At 44.1% G+C, this 20,019-nt stretch overlaps 1 protein-coding gene across 1 annotated transcript; it reads right to left on the reverse strand.

The window, feature by feature from the left end:
- Positions 1 to 242: 242 nt before the first annotated feature.
- Positions 243 to 9,104, reverse strand: shox (short stature homeobox). The gene is made up of 6 exons (XM_040148851.1): positions 8,858 to 9,104; positions 6,691 to 6,899; positions 3,269 to 3,326; positions 2,993 to 3,081; positions 868 to 903; positions 243 to 516 (listed from the first exon to the last, which is right to left on the reverse strand). The coding sequence occupies exons 1-6, from the start codon at positions 9,102 to 9,104 to the stop codon at positions 427 to 429; spliced, it is 729 nt and encodes a 242-aa protein (XP_040004785.1). The 3' UTR covers positions 243 to 426.
- Positions 9,105 to 20,019: the final 10,915 nt, after the last annotated feature.

The raw sequence follows: 20,019 nt of genomic DNA on the forward strand, positions 1-20,019 counted from the left end.
TTTGTAGGTGTAAGGGGGGTTGTGGGCGTGTTGAATGGCAGTGTTAAAAACAGTTGTCTAGCGTTTGTGTCAGGTGTGGATGGAGGCCTGTCCCAGAACGGTCCTCCATTAGAGCTCATGCACTTGGCAGCAGCAGGGAACACAGTGGTTGGAGACAAATATGGCCTTTTTTAATGTTTTCTTTTTTCTTCATTTTTCTAGTGAGGGGAGGGGGGCGGGGCGGGGCGGGGCGGAGTGTAAAAGGTGAGAGCCGTTCCAATGCTTCGGTGAGGTGGTGTGTGAGTCTGTTTTCCCCCATGCTCAACCCTCTGCACTGTCAACATGGCGGCAGCCAGCGCCAGCGGGGCTCTGCTTTTGGCCCTGCTGCTGCCTGCCAGTTTGCTTTGTTCTAACGTCCTCTGGTCTGACGGGGCCCGGCCCGGCCCCTCAGACAGACATCCACATGTGTTTGTACGGTCCTTGGGATGTGATCTGTGCCTGGAGTGGACTGAGCCACTGGCCCCGCAGAAGTCCTGCCTGTTGGGCGAAAAGTAAAAGGTGATTTCATTGGTATTTAATTACCGTTCTCTACAAGTGGTTTGTTTTGGCAGCTGGTTTTGTGACAATTTTCTCGCTCCCTCCTCCTTTTTATTTTCTTCCTCCACTGTTCTCCCCCTCTCTCTCTCACACACACTCTCTCTCTCCCCTCTCTGTATGTGTTCCTCTCTTTCATTCTCACTCAGTGTTTTTGTTTAGTTTAGTTTTAGCTGTGAGTGTCACGGCCCTTTCACAGGCTCAGTCTTGTGTGAGAGGCGATTATGGGCATCAGGCGAGCGGAGGGGCAGCCCGGTGGGGTCAGAGTCCCAGAGCCTCGGTGTGTTTTCTTGCCTTGAGTCGCAGGTCGGCGATTCTTGCTGTGTGTGTGTGGGTGTGTGTGTGTGTGTGTGTGAAGAGGGTTGAGGATTCAGGTTACACAGTCTGACACTATTAAAATCCTCCTCAAATTTTCCCCCCTCAAAGCTGTTGCTTACAGTGTGTTTTCTAAGAAAATAGTTAAGGGCTGCACTCCCCGCTCCAGCCCTTTTTTCATGTCAGCTATTCTAAAAGTTAATGAATCATACATTGCTCTCAGACACCACATCCAATTTAATCATCTAGAATCAAAGTCTTTCTAGGACCCAGAACAGATTTGTTTAATTCAGACTGAGGACTCCGTTATACCCTTGGAAATATGCAGTCTTGTTATCCTGATTATGTATTCAATTGCATAAATAAACAATTTTGCACTAAAAAGACATTCACATATTTGGAGTTATAAATATTTATCCAGACATATTCCTGAGTCAAGGGGAAAAAAAGAAACCATAAGGAGCATAGAATATCAGTTTTCACATTCTTGGCAATTATTTTATAAGAAGTAGGTGAAAATTAAGCATCCACTTACTTCAGAGGGAGAGAGCTGAGCCTGTTGCCATTTCTCATGTGTTTCAAACACCACAGGAAGAAGTGGGAAAACTAAAGTATTTCATGCTTTCTTCTCCAACCAAAATAGAAAGATATAAAGTCAAAGTTTTTAACTTGACTAAATTTACTTTGCTCCCTTTCCTATTGGCCGAGAAGTAGTGAAAAAGACTTAAGCTGAAGTTGTTAAATGAAAGGGAAAATTAAATTGAACCACAAGTTTGCAGTTGCTCGGCAGCGCTGCTATGGCATCCAAACAAAACCTCCTGCAAACAGCGGCTCCATATATCTCATTTACTAACAATCAGGTAACAAACTGCAGCTGTGACCGATAACTGCCAGACTTGTGACATCTGATAAAAATGCAGAAGCACTGACGGGCACATCAACTTGTTGAACCCTTGATTCTGTGGAGCAACCTCCGTTGGGGGGGGCCCGACAGACACTAATCCGACCCTGACAAAAAAAGGTGGGGAAGGTTTGACGTGTCCATGCGTAAGGGCGTGTGTTAACTGTTATATCTTCGTGAACATGTGCACGTAGGTTTGTCACACACATACACGCTCGCAGCTTGAGTAGTCTTTCGTTTATTTTTAAGGGATGATTTTGGCAGTTCTTCTGTACTTGTTGGTGGATACTTCAGAAGGATGAGAGGGAGTCACATGACATGAAGGCTTAGGGCCGGTCTGAACCCTCAGCCCTTGCAATTTCAAGTCACGACCTTACCCAACCAAAGGACTAGCCATTCCCTTGTTTTGTATGCATATGCTGCATTGTAAAACCAGTGCAGCCTGTGCGTGCTGCCCACCACTTGTTTCAGCCTTATACAGCCAGCCTCACTCAGTATGCAGGCCTCAAGCCTCCTCCCCTGCCAGTGCAGCTCAACGCCAATATCCATCAGAGCCCACTCCATTCCCCGCTTTCATCATCTCTTTTATGTGCTCGCGCCTGCCGCACTGTCGGCTTAATTAGGCCGCTGCTTTTCACGAGGGTCAAGCAGACAACACAGCAGCCGGGACGCAAAAGCAGATAGCAGCAGATCAAATGTCTGTCCACCTCTCCTCTCCCTGTACAGCCCGACCCTCTCCACGCAGCCACGAGGTGAAAGGTGCACCGAGCTCCGCGCTGCGCCCTCCCCCGCCAACACACACACACACACGCGCACACACACACACAAACAGTCTCTCATCACTTGCATCTAATAGCTACACATGGCCTGTGCCTACAGATTCATGTGGATGGACAAATATAGAAGGCCTACTTTGACTCCGTGAGACACACACACACGTACACACACACACACACGTAGGCTCCAACTTAAACTGTGCACTCACTTTGATCTCTTTTTTAACGGACTCCTCAATCTTCACCCCAGCATCACAAGATGCTGAGTAATCCTCTTTTTCTTTTTTTCTTTTTTTTACTGCAACCTCGCCTGCATTTTTTACCTTATCTACATCTAATTCAGCCTGAGCTCACGTTCCCCCCGATTGAACGTTTCCGAATTTCTCAAGCCCTGTCCTCCCCTGCTAATACGAGAAACATGGCCTACCTGTTGGAAGGGCATCCGAAGGGCACCCATGTTGACGTAGGGTGCTACTCTGCAGGCGTCGAGGTGACTGCCACTGCCCAGAATAACACCTGGAGTGAAGGGAAAGATGTCTGTCAGACAGCCAGACAGTTGTTGTTATGTGAGATGAGGAGGTCACAGATTTTCCACGTGCAGTTACAATAGGTGAAATTGTAAAGCAAAAAAAAAAAAAAAAAAGAAAGATAAGGGAAAAATATAAATAAGATCATTCAAAAGGTTAGAAGAAGTGACATTTACCTTTATGCATCTGGTTTTCTTGTTTTCGACATTTTGCTCTTCTGTTCTGAAACCAAACCTATAATTGAAAAAGTAAATTATCTATTAGACAAATACCAGTTTTTTTTTTTTAAACAAAAATGTAATTGCTATCCTTTTCTTTATTTTACATCAGATGTTATTTTAATAATATTACAATTTTTGGACAGGCCACTTATTTGTAACCAATAAAGGAAAAATCGCTAACATCTGAGGAAAATTAAATCTTATTTAGCCGTTTGCAACAAAAATTAAGTATACATTATTGTAATAAAAAACTAAAGAAACGTTTATTGGATATAAATGAGATTTATGCAGGTTGGGAAAATAACCCACAGGAAATTATATAGGCGATGAAACAAAACCACAAGGTCGGTGTAAACTTATTACTGAGCTTCACAGGGGATTCTTATAGGAACATGATGGTGTTAGATAATAAAACACGACAAAAAAAAAAAAAATCGCCATAAATGAAGCTCTGGGTAAAGTGCCACCAACCCCGCAGAGCGTGTGGGAATATTTTTAAGACCGGTACGATGATATTTCGCGGAGACATTTTTAGGAAAAACCGCCTTCCAGTTTGCTGCCTTCGCCCTCGAAAGCTGCAGGCGGCGGCCTATTGTTAATCACCGTCAACCTAATTTGCCTCGTTGAATAACGCGCCCCCCTCCCCCCCTCCCTCTCCCCTTCGACCTCCGCAGTGATTATCATTTACAGATGCGAAACTGGCGACTGGTCGCGGGACCACAAATGGGGCGCAGACTGATGATGGTGCCGATGACTCGGGGTTGCCGCGCGGGGCCATCTTAAGCCGCGTGGAGCCACGTTCGAGCGCCGTGTCGATGGGACTAGAACAGCGGCCCGGTCGATAAACTGTCCACTAGTGAACTGGTACAAGCGGCAGAGGTGACAAGCTGACTGGAAAATGTAAAAAAAATCCATCGCTCTGCCTTTTAAAAATTGATTTTACAAATATAATTTCAAACAAATATCACAATATAGAGACGTTACAGGGATATTTTCATAATATATCGCATAAGATTTAAGCAGCGTACATTTAATTTGATCAAATAAATTATAATCACGTATCATAATAATGATACTCATTATTATTGTTGTTGTTAATAATAATAATACTGAACATATTATTATTAAATAAGGGTACACATCAAATGAGCATGAATGTGTAGGCGGCGACTTGTGAGCTGCACAACGGCAAATGACGGTAGAAAAGGTGTTTATGAAAATCCCAGGTGATTTTGCATAGACGCAGAGTAATCCCTCAGATAAATCAAGGCTAATATTAGACGGGCCCGAGATCAATTCCAATTACGTGCCAGTATGTTAAGCAAAGTGAACTACACTGGTTCAGACAGTTATTTCTTCATTAAGGGCCACTCAATGATGCGCTTCACAAATACCCTAATCTCATTTCCTTTTTGATTTTTTATTAGAGACAGTGAATAATGACATTTAATTTAGCAGCGCGCCAGAAACCCAAAGATATTAGTCCTAACCGAATTACTGCCTGCTCCTCACCAAGCTCTCATAACTTTCAATTAGATTCATTGACAGCTGCTCGGAGCGCAGGTTCACAGCCCGCAACGGCCCCCGCTGCAGTTCACTCCCGCCAAACCTGCCGGAAAACGTGTCCCGGTGCCCTAAGAAGTGCCTAAAAAAAAGGAGGGGGGGGTTCAAAAGCCTTATTTCTCCAGGAAAGAGACAATCGGCGGCTTCTGTGCGTCCACGGTCATTTTGATCACAGAAAACACACACACACACACACTCGAGTCTTTGTCAACCACATCTGCACCATAGATTGTTTTAATTCACACGCTCCACACTTTATTAGCGGTAACTGCAGTGTTATCCCGCATTAGACTGTCAACCAACTCCGACCATGCCCAGCTCAAAACGGTAATCGATGGGTTTATAAAGCTCTGTGATGGGATTTATTCATCCGATTAGATCGCCGAAACAGCAGCAGAGTTGGGCCGGAATTGGGTTATTCCTAATCCGGTTTTATGGGGACACTGCATCAAGCCTGTGGCAGATATTACAAAGAAAATGAGGAGGGATACGAATTGACATAAGAGCGCGTCCCCTGAAGCAGCCATTCAGGCTCTTCATTCATTTTAATCATTGGTTTGGACCCCCCCACCACCCCCCCACCCCCTCTCTCTCTCTCTCCCCCCTGCTAGGATGGTAGTAGGCTGCAGGCCTACTCGGTGGAAGTTCAGTAGGTTGTTACATCCCCGGTTGATTTACAGCAGTTTACACTTGTTTGATATCACCGACTGATACCAAGCCATCGCCTGTATAAATACGGACTTTTCCTTCTTTCTTTTTTTTTTTTCATTTGAGTTATTTGAACTACTTGTTAATTGCATCGCAGAAGACGAATGCCAGACGAGCACGGTTAAATATTCAGCCCGAATATGAATACGTTTTCATATCCTGTACGCCTACAAAATCCCAGGACGTCCGCAGGAATCGTTCAGTCGACGTTTCTGGCAGGATTGTGCACGAATGTCAAGAGCAACGTCGCGAGTCCCTACAGGGATAGTACGAAAACACGAGGAAAAGCCCCCCCCCCCCAAAAAAAAAAAAAAAAATCATAAATTGCGATAAACACACAACCAATCCACCACGAAGGACCACAGACGCCCAATAAATCCCGACAGGAACATAATGGAAATATTTCAGACTTGGGTGTTTTTCAAGACCGAGCCTGCATCATTTATCTCTGAGGTTTGTAAGGTCAACCTGCCTGTGGACTAATGAGCTGCTAACATTTTCTTTTTCTTTTTTCTTTTTGCATGTTGCAGGACACACGCAACGATCTATTTATATCCCAACAGAAGCATGAGAAAAAGCTGGCTTTTTACACATTTTTGTGGCTCACGCAGTAATTTTTTTTTTTTTTTACAAGCTTGAAAACACTATCAACGTGGGGTCAAACCACTGCAATCCGAACGACACTCCCAAGCAGTTTACTGCATCTCGCCGAAATGTGACTTGTTTTACAGGCGCATACGCGGAACGACGAGACAGCGAAATCGATTTCCCTCCTTTATGGCAGCGTCTGGTTGCAGCACAAATCAGGGACCGATCAGATCATTAACACAACTCCCACGAAGCGCGGTGATGCAACCGAACATTTCACCCCGATCCCACGAGAGTGATACTGGGCCTATACATCATCTAACGAGGATCCTGACGTCCCTCAAAACACCCGGCACGCCGCCACCGGCAGCGGAGGGACGCAGGAGGTGCTGCAGACACACCGCCGGTCCCTGCAGAAACGCTGTTGCTCGCACAGCAGCGCCGCTTTGCATCGGACAGATGCGTGTCGAGAGAAGGGAGTGTGTGCGGGCGGGGAGGGAGGAGGGGGGGGTCCTCACCTGCACTCGGGCCTCGGACAGTCCCAGCCGCTGACTCAGCTCCTCTCGCATGAAGGCGTCCGGGTAGTGCGTCTCGTCGAAGAGCCGCTCCAGCTCGTTCAGCTGCTCCAAGGTGAAGTTAGTGCGACTCCTCCGCTGCTTCAGTTTGCCCTGTGCATCCTCGTCCTCCGACTTCACGTCCTCCTTTTTCTCTTTACACTCGTATATCCCTGTTGGACGGCCCGCGGTTGGGAGGAAAAAAAAAAAAAAAAAAAAAAAAGGGGGGGAGAAGATGCGTTTAAATTCCGGACATTACAGCCTCCGGAAGGAGACACATAGACTTGCACACATTATCGGCCCCTCTCTACCTTACTCGCCAACACACACACACACACACGCAAAACCCCACATGTACATTACCGGCCCCCCATAGCCTACACTGGCTTTAACTGGGGCCTTGAGCCTGGCAATTTGGCAGCGGGACACACACACACACACACACACACACACACAGACACGCACACGTACGCACACACACGCGCACACACACACACCCACACACAGCCTGTTTCTTCAAGAGAGAGGCCTGTGGCTGCATTTCCAGCCTCCATAAGTCAGCGTGCAACGTCAGTGCCGCTACAAGAGTAAATCAGTCAATGCATTTCCATGTAGGCCTAATAAGGGTACGAGCGATTTAAAGAGCAGAGAATTCAGCCCAGCGCTAAACGGAGAAGATTTAGGCCTAATTACTCGCCTCCGTAAAGACCGACGGGGGTTATATGAGGCTATAAATACAAAAAACCCAAAGTCTAACATTTTCTCCTTGAGGAAACCTTAAGGTTTCTTTTCTTTTTTAAAATGAAATGTCTGTATTTTGCACAGGGTAACGCGCTGCCGGGCTGTCAGGATATAGGCTGTTCTATTTTTATGAGGCTATACAGCACCATTAGCTGTTATCAGCGTTATTATTAGCAACAGCCTTGACAACTGCTGCATTTACTGGCCCCGTTCGGGCGCATTTTGCTGTTTGTAGTTCGCTGACGCAGATATGTGTTTGTTTGTTTATTATTCCGCCACAGCTGGAAAAAAAAAACAAACAAAACCATTGGATTTTATATAAATACAAATCAAAATCAAATCAAAAATCAAAATCAAAGGGATCCCGTTCACGCAGAACCGGCCTTCCTCTCTACCGGCTGGATTTAATGACGAGTATCAGGCAGAAAAATACAGAATGAGTGCAGACGTTTCTTTTCTTTTTTTTTTCTCTTTGCTGCAGCTACAGGATAAATATAGAAACGAGTTAATATCACTCACTAAATGTCTAAAAGCCTGACAACTGCTGAGTGGAAGGAGGCCTGTCCTGCTGTTTGACTGCACTTTTTAACCAATTAATAGATGACAGGCTTTTCTTTTTGTTTGTTTGTTTGTTTGTTTGTTTGTTTGTTTAGGAGGATCCATTTTATGAGCTTTTTTTAGTAGCAGATTTTTTTCAATTTGCAAGAATTTAACAGCTGTAATTAGATTTCGTGCTACTTTCGGGTGAATAATCCTAAAGGAGAATGGCAACCCTTCATGCTATAGATTTTAAAGGGGACACTACATCAGAGTAGTATTGCAGTTAAACCAAATATGATGTTAAATGTTCTCAGGAATTCGTATAATATTGTAACAGATAAAAATAATAATAATAAAGTAGCGTGGTAAGTGTTGTCATGCACTTTATAGGATTATTATAGTTGCCAAATAAATTTTGTGTTGGCACAAAATGTATAAGTTGTCATGAAAATGAGGTTAAACTCGGTTTTTCAACGCCACAAATATAATGCAATTCTATTGGGAAAATTCTAAGAAATGTCGCAGGGATTTTTTCCAAATTTGACCGCAGGGTTAAATGTCCGAAAACAATCGTCAAATAGTTAAAAACAAGGGTCGGACCACGGGCCCGCCTCCTGCTTTGAAAGAAATACCCGTTCTCAGAGCAGAATCGTGCGTTGTCTTTGCCGGTCGACCCGGGCCACGCCGATAAACTTTTCACGCGTGGGCTCGGTAGGAATTCGTGGAAACCGTCGCTGCTGATACGAGACAACTGAACTTGAGGCATTTTCCCGACACAACGCGGAGCATTTCTTAAACACACACACACCACACACACACACAAAACAACCCCAAAAAACCCAAGCCTTACCCTCTGTCGCCCTCGAAACATTAAAGTCCTTCAGTTTCTCCTTTTCCAGCTCGACGTGGTCCTTGAACAGATGCACCGGGCAGTGGTTGCTCTCCGTTATGTCCTGCAGGTTTGTCTCCGGGCTGCCCAGCTCCCTCGCCCTCGTCAAGCCGCTCTCCAAAACTTCCCTGTACGTGATACTCTCTTTGCTGCTCTCCTTGGTTTTCTGATCGAAAGATTTCGACACGAATGCCGTAAGCTCTTCCATGGTCGCCTCTGTCGCTCAGTAGTGCTCCGGGTCAGGGGAAATCCACCGTGAATGCTCAGTGATATGCCTCGCCGTCTCTGTGTTGCGTGTGTGTGTGTGGGCTACCGGTGCTCACTCTCGGATACGCTCGGTTTTTTTTTTGGTTTTTTTTTTTTTTTTTTTGGGGAGGCTGGCAGCGGCAGCGACGGATAGAAAGGGGTGGAGAGGAGGTGAGATCACTCCTGCTGTTGTGACTGTGTATTTGAGAGCACACTATTTATACACGACCACCTCAAGCCCGCCCCCCCCCCCCACCCCCCTCACACACACCCCACCCCACCCCCTCCCCAACCCCAGCCCCCTCTTCTCTCCGATCTCTGCGTCTTGAGCAATCACAGGCCGGCTCGACTTTGCAGAATTCAACTTTCGGCAGCTTTTTTTTTTTTTTTTTTCCTTCTTCCACAAATCAATGATGGAGCTGATGGAGGCGGTTAATTGAATTACGGGGTCATTAAAATGCCGACGGTGGCTCACTCCTGCTAGGAGGCTTTTTATGGCTGTTATGTCTAATTAATTTGGCGAAAATGCAATTGTCGCCATTAGGAGATACAAATGCCTTCGTGGGATTGCCCCACGATTTTATTTATTTATTTAGATTTTGGATTTATTTATCCCCCCCCCCCCCCTCTTTGGGCGTCTGTCGAGTTGACAGATATGTCTGAAAGCTCATCTGCGCAGAGCTCGGTCCATAAGCCACCTATAGCCTACGGTCTATCAGCTGATCGGACTTAACACTCTCTCTAACGTGGGGTCGGTCCACACAGTCCCGAGTCCGCGAAGGCGCCGGTGCGTGGTGAGATCCAACCACATCAGGTCAGAATTTAGAAGTGGCTTCCTAATTGAATATATACGTGGAGTATCCCCATCCCCAAATATTTTCGAAACGCCACAACAGACTTCAGTTACGCTCAGGTGATATTAGAAAAAATAATAATAATAATGAGGCCCCAGACTTTTATTTTTTCCACTGATTTTATTACAGGGAAACTCTAATTGTTCCGACCATCTGTCAAACATGTATATTCACGTGACTCTAACTGCAAAAACTGGAAATCAGAAAGGGGAAAGTAGCCACCGCTCAACAGCAACCAGCGCATATTAATGGGATAATGTCGTAATTAACATTGGGCCGTTATAAATTCGGGTCCCTTTCGAGTATTCGCTCGTGATCCGTTTTGGCCCGCACTTACAAATATGGGCTACAAATCAATAGATACCAGCAGTGAAAAAATGTTCCCTCTGTTTACAGGATTTTCATGGGAATACGTGGGCCCGTAATGGCTTCACGTTATCTAAGTCGTTCATCAGTCCAGCACACAAACACAAAAGGCCGGGAGAGGAGTGTGATCCCCTGGGTCTGCCGCCCTGAGCGGGCCCGCCACTGTGAAAGTCTCGTATCTCAGCTCCTCTAATGACTCGGTTTGATGTCTCTCCATTTATCAGCGCGCCCGCTTTCACATCGCTGCGGCTGACGCACACGTCGAGGTCTCTCCCTTGTGCCATGAACTGCGCCTTTTGTTGTTAATAGACCTAAATCCTCTTTAAGACGCAAAGCTGCGCTCCCAGTCGTGTGCCTCGATATGGTCCCACAATAAAGTGGCGCTTAACAGCGGGCGCCCGTGTGTGTGTGTGTGTGTGTGTGTGTGTGTGACAAAATAATCCACCAACAGGGGCTTCCTAAAAATAAAAATTAAAGGCGATGTGTAACTTTTATGCATGTGCCATCAAACTTTGAGATCCAAAAGAAAAAAAAAAAAAAAAAAAGAGATTATTTATCTTTATTTGTTCAGGGGTCATTTTAGTGCCTATGGTGGATATGAGAGAAAGTGCACGTACGGGAATGAAAAAAATGAAACAAAATATAATCTGACATTTTCAACCAATCAATCAGTGGAAATAAATCTAATGTCTACCAACACAGATGCAAGTACAATTACTATTTTTATTGTTAAGATTAATTAGGGGGAAAAAAAAACCCATGGCCTTTTCAACGGTAACTTCATTTGCTACTCTCCAAAAAAAAAAAAATTAATAATAAAAAAAAATTCGTCAAGAATAATAAAGTTAAACATATCGCCAGAAGGCCTACGGGCAGTGCATGTTTAATATGAATGACGAACGCATGTGGCAATAACAGCACAGTGTATGTTTGCTTTTTTTTGTTTTGTTTTTTTACTACATTTTATTTTATTTTTTTTTAATTTTATTCAGCACATTACACAGCAGCTGCAATGACGCTACATGGTCCAGCTCCACGGTTTCTTAAGATTAAAAAAAAAAAAAAAAAAATGACCGCTTGTAATCTCGTCGACTGGAGGCATGCGGTGTCCAATCAGCTGCAGCCTGGAGGAATATCAGGATAAAATCCAGGAGGGATGCGCTTTACGCACCGACGCTGGTGTCGCTACAGTTTAGTGGCCACAAACTCTTAAAGGGGCCTCAATCATATTTTCACTTTCCCCCTTCAATCCCCCAAGAACCCAGCACCCCGCCTCTCCGGCTGCACGTGCGCTCCCGGAAGGGTTAATAAAAAAAAAAAAGCATGGCCTGTTATTTTTTAATTATTCAGTAAGTTATTTATTGGCGGTATAATTGTTGTTATTCTATCCAGCGGGGCCGACCACAGGACAGACAGGGGACAAAGTGTGCGGTGGCAGCACCGGAGATCTGTGGCCTGAAAGGTTTAAGGTTGAAGCACAAAAACATCAAAGGAATAATAGAAGAAGTACTACAATTATTATTATTATTATTATTATTATTATTATTATTAGAAGTGGTAATACTGTCAGTTTATGTCATTCAGGATTTCTTTTATATCGTTCATTAGTGCAGTGAAATTGAAAACTGAGTTTTGAAACAGTATGCATTTCCGACAAAAAAAATCCGGGCAGGCATCTCATCTTTTATTTTCTAATTAAAATGTCTATCTTTATTCATCACTGTTGATCATCATCTTAAATCATTGTGATCCCAGTCTACATTTTCACCTTATAATATTAATATCACGATAGGTTCATGTTTAGGTCCATTGTACAGTGGTTTTCTGTTACTTTTTCTAAGTGATAAATTGAATTAACAAAACAATTAAGCCACATCATCACCAAAACTTGACCGACCTTCCTGGATAAAATATTGATTAGTCTATCTTTTTTCACTTCATTTAACGTGTTAAAAAATATTGTGAGTGCTAAAAATTGCACGAGGCTGCGGGTGAAACATGTTTCTTTTCATTTTCCTTTGTAGGTACAAGTAAAATATAGTCTTTACTGAGTTGCAGGTGGTGACAAGCCCTGTCTTTTATTGTCCACCAACCTACTCATTTCCTTGTCGTCCATTTACTGCTATTCAGGGAGCTGAGGAATTCCTTCTCTACCTTCTTGTGATGGCTTTGGAACATTATCAAGACATCAGCAGACTTAAATGAGTCTGTGCTGGCTGGATGAGAGCAGAGACAGAGAGAGAGAGAGAGAGAGAGAGAGAGAGAGGGAGAGCGAGAGGGAGGGAGAACGAAGGGGAGGGAGAAAGAGACAGTGTGGAGGAGAGGGAGAGAAAGTGGGGGATACACTGTAGCAATGCAAAGCAATGAGAAAATTAGGGTTGTGCTGCCCTCCCTGATTACACGTCAAGATTTACACTTTCGGGCAGAATGTTAAATATTAGAATTGAACTGCATTAGTGCTCTGTGGCCTGTGTGAAGGCTTGAACTCCTCTGGCGCTGCTGGTATCCAGATTTAGAGACGAGGGGAAGGATTTGAGGGTCAGAGCAGCCGCTGCCTTCCTGGACACAAGTCCTCGCTCCAGCGAATGCCACAACGCTGTTTCAGCCTGTTCCCTTGGCCAGACTAATCCCTCATGTTTGAAGGGACGAATGATCCTAAATGCAGGTCTCGGCTTCTGGAAGATTGCCAAGATTTTTTTCCCCCTCACTTATGAGGGAAGTCATTAAGTAAATCGTTTACTTACTCAAATTTGGGATTAAAAAAAAAAAAAAAAAGACAAAAAACGTACTGTATAACAAATTATGTCTGTGTGTGAAAGAGAGACAGAAAGATAATAAGATAGGTTTCTACATGCACTGATACTCATCTCTCTGCACCGTACTTCGGTAAAATCATAATATGTGACAGATGTGATTGTCTAAATGTTATACTCGCCCCCGAGAGAGTAGAGCGAGTTTTGAAAATGTAACTTAAAAAGCAACTACTGCACCTCCAGCTTCTAATATAATTTCCATGACCATAAAGCTTCTTTCGGAGCAGCGCTTATCTCCAAATATCATCATCTCATTCTATAGGGACAGGTGAGCAGCGAAACAAAAATGCAATAAAGTGATACGCTTGAATCTGATTCAGCATTACAGAGATGCTGTACAGATGTGGTTCTGTGCAGACACAGAAAATTGGATTCTTCCCCTGGTGCATGTAAACCTTTTCTTCGTGAGGAGGAGGGGGGGTTTTAACTTGCAGTCACGTTAATCACAGTTAAATGTGTGTTTGTTTTTTGGAGTCCTCTGGCTTGTCTGCGGGATGCGGGGACCTCTTGGTTTGCTACATTGTCTGGTGCCTTCATTTAGGTCCTTTTCCAGAGCTGCAGCGATCCTAGGAGACTACAGGCTGTTCTGTGTTCAAAAGCCTTGTCTGCCATCTAAATGAGGCTTTCGGGGCAAAAAAAAAAAAAAAAAAAAAAAAAGGGAGAAAAAAATCAACATGAAAATACCACAATGTGCTGAATATTAGCTCGCACTCGACTGGGATGTTTTGGGAATATGTTGGTTCTCCTTTTTTTGGATTGTTATTTTTCCCTGCGTATTCTCTAACTGCTATCTACCCACAGGGCACCGGGGCCTCTTGTTGGGGAAAAAAAGGCATGAAATTGACATTATACCCTTAAATGCAGTCCAGATTTGTAGAGAAAACAAAGTAATCCACTGAAAAAGCTTGGAAATCAAACACATTCTCCTTCTCTCTCCGTCCCTCTCCCTCTCCTTAAGAAGCTGCACTTTGCTCTTCAGGTTAAATCTACTCATTAATTACCAGCATCTCCTTAAAACTCTTTTAATTATGCCAAAAGGAAAAAAAAAAAGCCCTTTCCTCAGGTCCCTGTAAAGCTACTGTTGTTCTTGTGGTCAGATACTCTGGGGGAAATGCAACAATTTATACAAATCAATAGCTTTCAAATAATTCATGACTGATCACATGGTGTTTTAGCTCCTTATTTGCAGTAGAAAACCCCGTTCTGCTTGGCTCCCCGAGGGCAACATGAAAGACCTGGGGAGAGGCGGGGAGAATTGGGAATAGAACTGGGGAGAGTGCATGAGGATAATAGAAGGACATTGATCATTTGGTGCACGAGAAGACAACTGAACCTGTGAGTCAAGTCTAACAAGATGTAGCATTTATACATTATTTAGATGTGTCTGGGCGTCTCACATACATTTTGTTACATCACGTTTGCATCATCATCATCATCCTCGGAGGGGACACAGCGCGGGGACGTGACACGATGAGAAGAAAATGCTACTTATGTAATTGTCTAATTTCTTTTGTTCATCCACCAGCGGAGGAAAAGAAGAAGAAATGTTATACAAGACAAAGCCCAACATAGCAGTCGGTTTGATGCTGATTTCAGTTAGATCTTTCAGCGCTGCCCCTCTGAAATTATCAGTGTGCGTTGTGGGAGCAAATAAATCCCAGTTTGGGCAGTGCTAGTCAGTCACAGCTTGTAACAGAAATTAATTTTGTAAATGTGGAGATGGACCGAGTTCCCTCTTGGCAGGGGAAGCATCCCACAGACATGTTAACAATGTCTTCAGAGACCAATAAGGCCCATTTACAATAAGTGTCTGTTTTATGCCGCTCGCTTTGCTTTGCGTGTATGTGCGTGTCTCACCACAGCAGGCTATAAGGGGTCCCTCTGGTGTCAGCCGGAGAGCAGCCATTTGAGGCAGACTGGCTTTTATGGAGTGATGCTACACTTTCTCAATCACACAATTAAAGGCTGGTCTGGAGAGAGAGAGAGAGAGAGAGAGACTGTCTTCTTCTGTTCATAGTGAAGATAGCAAGAGAGAGGGAGAAAGAAGGATAGCATCTTTTACAGAGAGTGATTTATGTTGTGGTGTTGAGGAAAGAGGAGTCCTTGATAGATGACTTCATTAGAATTAATTAACAGAACCCAAGGCCCGACACAGAGAGAGGACACGGAGGAGAAACAGAAGAGGAGACAGTGGATTTCAGGGGAGACCCGAGGGATGACAAAAAAGGTGAAGAAAACTCAGAGGAGGGGTCCACCCAGGAAAACAGAGAGCTAGGGCCAAGGGAGAAAAGGTGAATGAGTGAATGGAGGACAGACGACAAAGATTAGGATGAGAATGGTGATGCATGAACCAGAGGCTTGCTTTTATGTGTGGGGAGTTTAGTGTGTTACCAGACAGGGGTGCCCTCCCACTACATGAAGCCCTGTGGCCTGTTTAGGATAGGAGCGCATAGTCTGTGCACATTTGTGCATTACATTAAACGCACTTGTGACACAACCACACGCCCAAATGTACGTGTAATGTGGTGGTGTTGGTGTGTCACAAGTGGGTTCGGTGTAGGACTGATCTGGCATGTGCCGCAGGCTGTGTCTGTTGGCTAAAGGAAGGCTGCCTCTCTCGTATTAGACATGTCTATCATCTCATCCCTTTGAATTTCTCCTCTCTCCTCCAAAGAGACACAAGCCAGAACTCCAGTGAATGCAGTCAACCTCAAGCCCACTTTTTGTAGACCTCAAACCTAGTTTGACGTCTTTAGATGTGGCATTTAGACACCGAGTGCAGGTAAGAGTGGCATGCAATATTTTTGACTTATCATGGTGTGCCTCAGCTGTGACAACTGAGGCATCTGCTGGATCCACGGACAAGCACTGCCACTACAGAATGGTTAAGAAATAGGTGTTCTTAGCACTGGAAGAAGGTGAGCGGTCCAGGAAATCTGTTGGAGTCAGATGCAGGTGGACAACGAAGGCTGCGACTGACAGGAACAAAAATTTCAATTTTTTTTAGTAGAGGCAGTCAAAAGGGTCATGTGTCCATGAGCTAGCAGTTAAAAGAATGCAATGAAAGGGTTGTAAAGAGATAATAACAACATAATTATGTCCTCTGATTTATCAGTAATGAGAAATCCACTGACGGGCCATTTTTGGTAACACACAGTGTTATAAAAAACCATTAGTGTTCAGTTACTTTTTAGATGATACGTTTCTCATATATCGTTCCATATGTTAGTAAAGCGGGCGCTGGTATGAACTCCCCCTGGACAGTCACTATGAGACGTGAGTTGATAGCTCAGCGAGCTGCTGTAGGCAGCGAGCACGTCACTTCTCGTCCATCCGTCCTCGTCTGCTTTAACTCGGGTCTGATGGAGGGAAGAAGACCCTCAGAAGACCACGGCATCCTCACCAGCTGAGAGCAACAACTAATCTAATGCCCTCTCAATTCATTTCACACACCTAATCTATAGGTGCAGGCAGCACAGATGTGATACTGAAAAAGTGTTGTATTAAATCTAACAAATTTGCAGGTCAATTCCTTTTCTTTGTTTCTCTTAATTACATCACCTCTCTCATCCCTCCTCCCCTTCCGCCTATCCCCTCATCCATCCATCCGTCCATCCATCTCAGCTCATATGAATTCAAGCTGCAAACACGTGGTCACATTACACGAATGGGTAATCAATAGGTATTAGTGCGTGTTAACCACCCCTAAGCTGAGAGATGATTCCCCTCTCAATATTAAAGAGATAACACAGCAGAGGAGCAAAACGCAAATGGCCCTAAGCCTCCAGCTATGCTCCCCTCCAAAGTTGTTTTCCTGGAAAATTAGGCGATTGACTAATGGCGTAAATGCTGTTAATTACCAGCACCAGTACCCCAAACAGTCGTCTCTGCCTGTAACTAATAAGAAATCAATTAGCTAATGAATTGGTCATTAAGTGAAAAGCTAATCTTGGCCGAGGTATTTTTTAATGATTATTTTTTGCCTATGATCCTGGCTAATTGCCGTTGTCATACGGCGCTCTCAGCTTTCAGCATGCCTAATGAAGCTTCATTAGATCATAACTGGCACTCTTGGAAGATTCGCAGGCAAACCTGCTTCCCAATTATTTTTAATTGCCAGACATTCTGCACAAACAAGTGCTGCTGCACCTTGTGGAACAGGAGAGCTCAGGCTGGCTGTGCTATGTTTCCTTCATGACTTCATTTGAAGCGATTAGAGCATGGAGCAGGGTCGTCGCCGAGCTGCTGTTGTCTGTGGTGGATTTAAAGAGCCCATCAGCTCAAACTGCTGGGCTCATTGTTCTGCTTCCTGCCTCTCTTTGATTTGGACTGTGGAGAAAAGCTGCTGCTTCCAGCGTGGCTGAATGGCTATGTGTCGGCCATGTGCACAGACGCTGACGGACACATTCTGACTGCTCGCAGCACACACGGATACGCACGCAGACAAAGAGAGATTCGTGCGTTTAACTGGCAGTTCTGTGCAATTACAAAAACACGGACAGAAACAAACACAAATATATAAACACACACACAGACTGTCTGCACCGTCGTACCTGTAGATGTGTCAGCTGACAAAAACAAAGGAGAGAGAGCATCCCTCCCGGGCATGAATAATTACGAAAAGACAAAAGAGCCTTGTTTTTTTTTCCTCCTGTATCTCCTTCTTTTGTGTGTCTAGTAAACCCCAGTGTAGTGTGCTCTGAGTTCTCCACTAATAAGATGGAGGATCATTCTCTCCATGGTGCTCACACAACACATGTTTCCAATCTGACCCTGTACAAGTATCTCTCTCTAACGTGAAGAGGCTTGCGGTGAAAACAGAACTGCTGAAACTCTGTCAGTCCTGCTGATGCTTTTCGACAGTCGATCCTGAATTTGCCTTTCCCTCAAACATCGGGTCCTTTCCTCTACCATTGCTCTAGACGACAAACACAAACAACGCAGCTTCATTGGCACACGACTGAAACATTGTTTTGTTTTGCTGGTGGGAGCAAGGAGACAAAGCAAATGTAACCAAAATCGATTGCTTGTTCTCAAAGCAATATTTGTGAAGCCTAGACTCACTTTGGTTAGGCAGGGAGCAATACAGTGTTATTACTGCCTGCGTAAGACGAGATTCTGTGATATAGACCCTGAATTAATACAGTTGTCAAGCAAAGGCATATTATATCACAATACAGTCTTTGCCATAACATTGTGCCTTTGAGAAAGCATCCCATCTTTCTAAATTCATGGGGCTTGATTTAGTGGCCAAGCCCTTTGATTTGCCACGATGCCAAACACCTCACCCCAGGTGCCTTTGTGTGCATGTGTGTCTGTCTGCACATGTGTGCGTGACACACTGAGGAGAGGGCTGGGCCTACTTCACTGGCACGCCGAAGTTTGATGGTGGATGAATGGCACTCCAGATGTCTATCAATATTTAGCAGTAAACATCCCAGGCAGACGGGGAGATGTGGCAGCTGAGAAAATGAGGTGGTGCAGCTATGAACTGTTGGCTTTCAGTTTAACTGGTTAACTTATCAGGAAACACAACTGTGTTTCCTGATAAGTTTACATAAATCATGGTCTTTTGATAAGCTTTTGATCAGGACAACAGAAAATGCTTCTGGCAATAAAAAGCAAAGACAATTTGGAGAGAAAATGGAAACAATGTGCTAATTATGATTCTTGTAGTACGGACTTTCCGTGAAATTTCCATTGTCTTTTTAATAATTAAAATAAACACAGATGAATTTCTGTTTTGTTTTTTTCCAGCAGAAACCAAAAATAACCCCCCGCTTATGCTACAACAACCAGTATGAAACCCAGTGAATGCACAAGCTCCCAAAATTACAACCTGCATTTATGTCATTAACTTCTTTAAAGCTCATACTCACTCATTTAAAGCTGCAATCTACAACTTTCATCCTGTTTCAACTGCAACAGAGATGACAGAGCACCTGGTGAGACATGTTGCCAGGTTGTTTTACTTTGGTGTCGTCGGAATGCAGTGAAAATGTCATCAGCTAACCAGGTAACATTAATGTAAATAACTGAATGAAGTAATCCAACGAGATTGCACCGGCATTGCCGACCAAATAGGTGCAACCTGACAAACCTGATCGACATTTCACAGTAGGAGAGTAGCCATTTTTAGTATTTTATACATAGAGAAGAAGATATTGACTATACACTGATTTTAGCTTTAAAATCGATATCAGATGACATTTATTGTCTTTGAATTTGCAGAAAAACATAAGTCAAATGTCCAAAAAGTGTCTCTTTCTGCCCCTCTCTTCCTTAAGCCTACACACTTAGAGTCACACACACATGTGCATGAGCAGATCGGCAATAGAGTGTGTATATCAACTGATATATATACACACACACACACACACACACACACACACACACACACACACACACACACACACACACACACACACACACACACACACACACACATACACTTAAATCACATTACAACACATCTAATTGAACTTTATGATGCAGTGGAGAGCATATGCTCATTCAGCCAATTGAATCATTAGAAAAGCACACAGTAGGCCAAGGACCTGCCAGAACTGCAGCTGAGGAAAATATGTGAGGGCCTGGATTCCTTGTCTAACGCCGTTACTGAGATGAAACACGTAAAGACGTCGACAAAGACAGACACCAAAACATACATTCCACATCCATCATGACATTCTCTCGATATGCAAATCTAACATTAGGTTGAGCATTTGTACCCAGGTCCGTGCCTTGACATCTTCCCCCCTCACCTCGCTCCCCCCTCTTCCTGAGCTCTGACATCCACACAAATCTCCACATTCTGTCTGACGTCGGGCCCTGTGGTGAGATG

This window comes from Xiphias gladius, chromosome 16 (genome assembly GCF_016859285.1).
Source record: "Xiphias gladius isolate SHS-SW01 ecotype Sanya breed wild chromosome 16, ASM1685928v1, whole genome shotgun sequence".
Lineage (NCBI taxonomy): Eukaryota > Metazoa > Chordata > Actinopteri > Istiophoriformes > Xiphiidae > Xiphias > Xiphias gladius.

Coding starts and splice junctions, on each gene's coding strand:
- shox (XM_040148851.1), bottom strand. CDS start 9,104: ATGGAAGAGCTTACGGCATTCGTGTCGAAATCTTTCGATCAGAAAACC. Junction 6,900..8,857: donor TGTTTCGAGGGCGACAGAGG/GTAAGGCTTGGG, acceptor GCCGTCCAACAG/GGATATACGAGTGTAAAGAG. Junction 3,082..3,268: donor AGAAAACCAGATGCATAAAG/GTAAATGTCACT, acceptor CCTTCACTCCAG/GTGTTATTCTGGGCAGTGGC.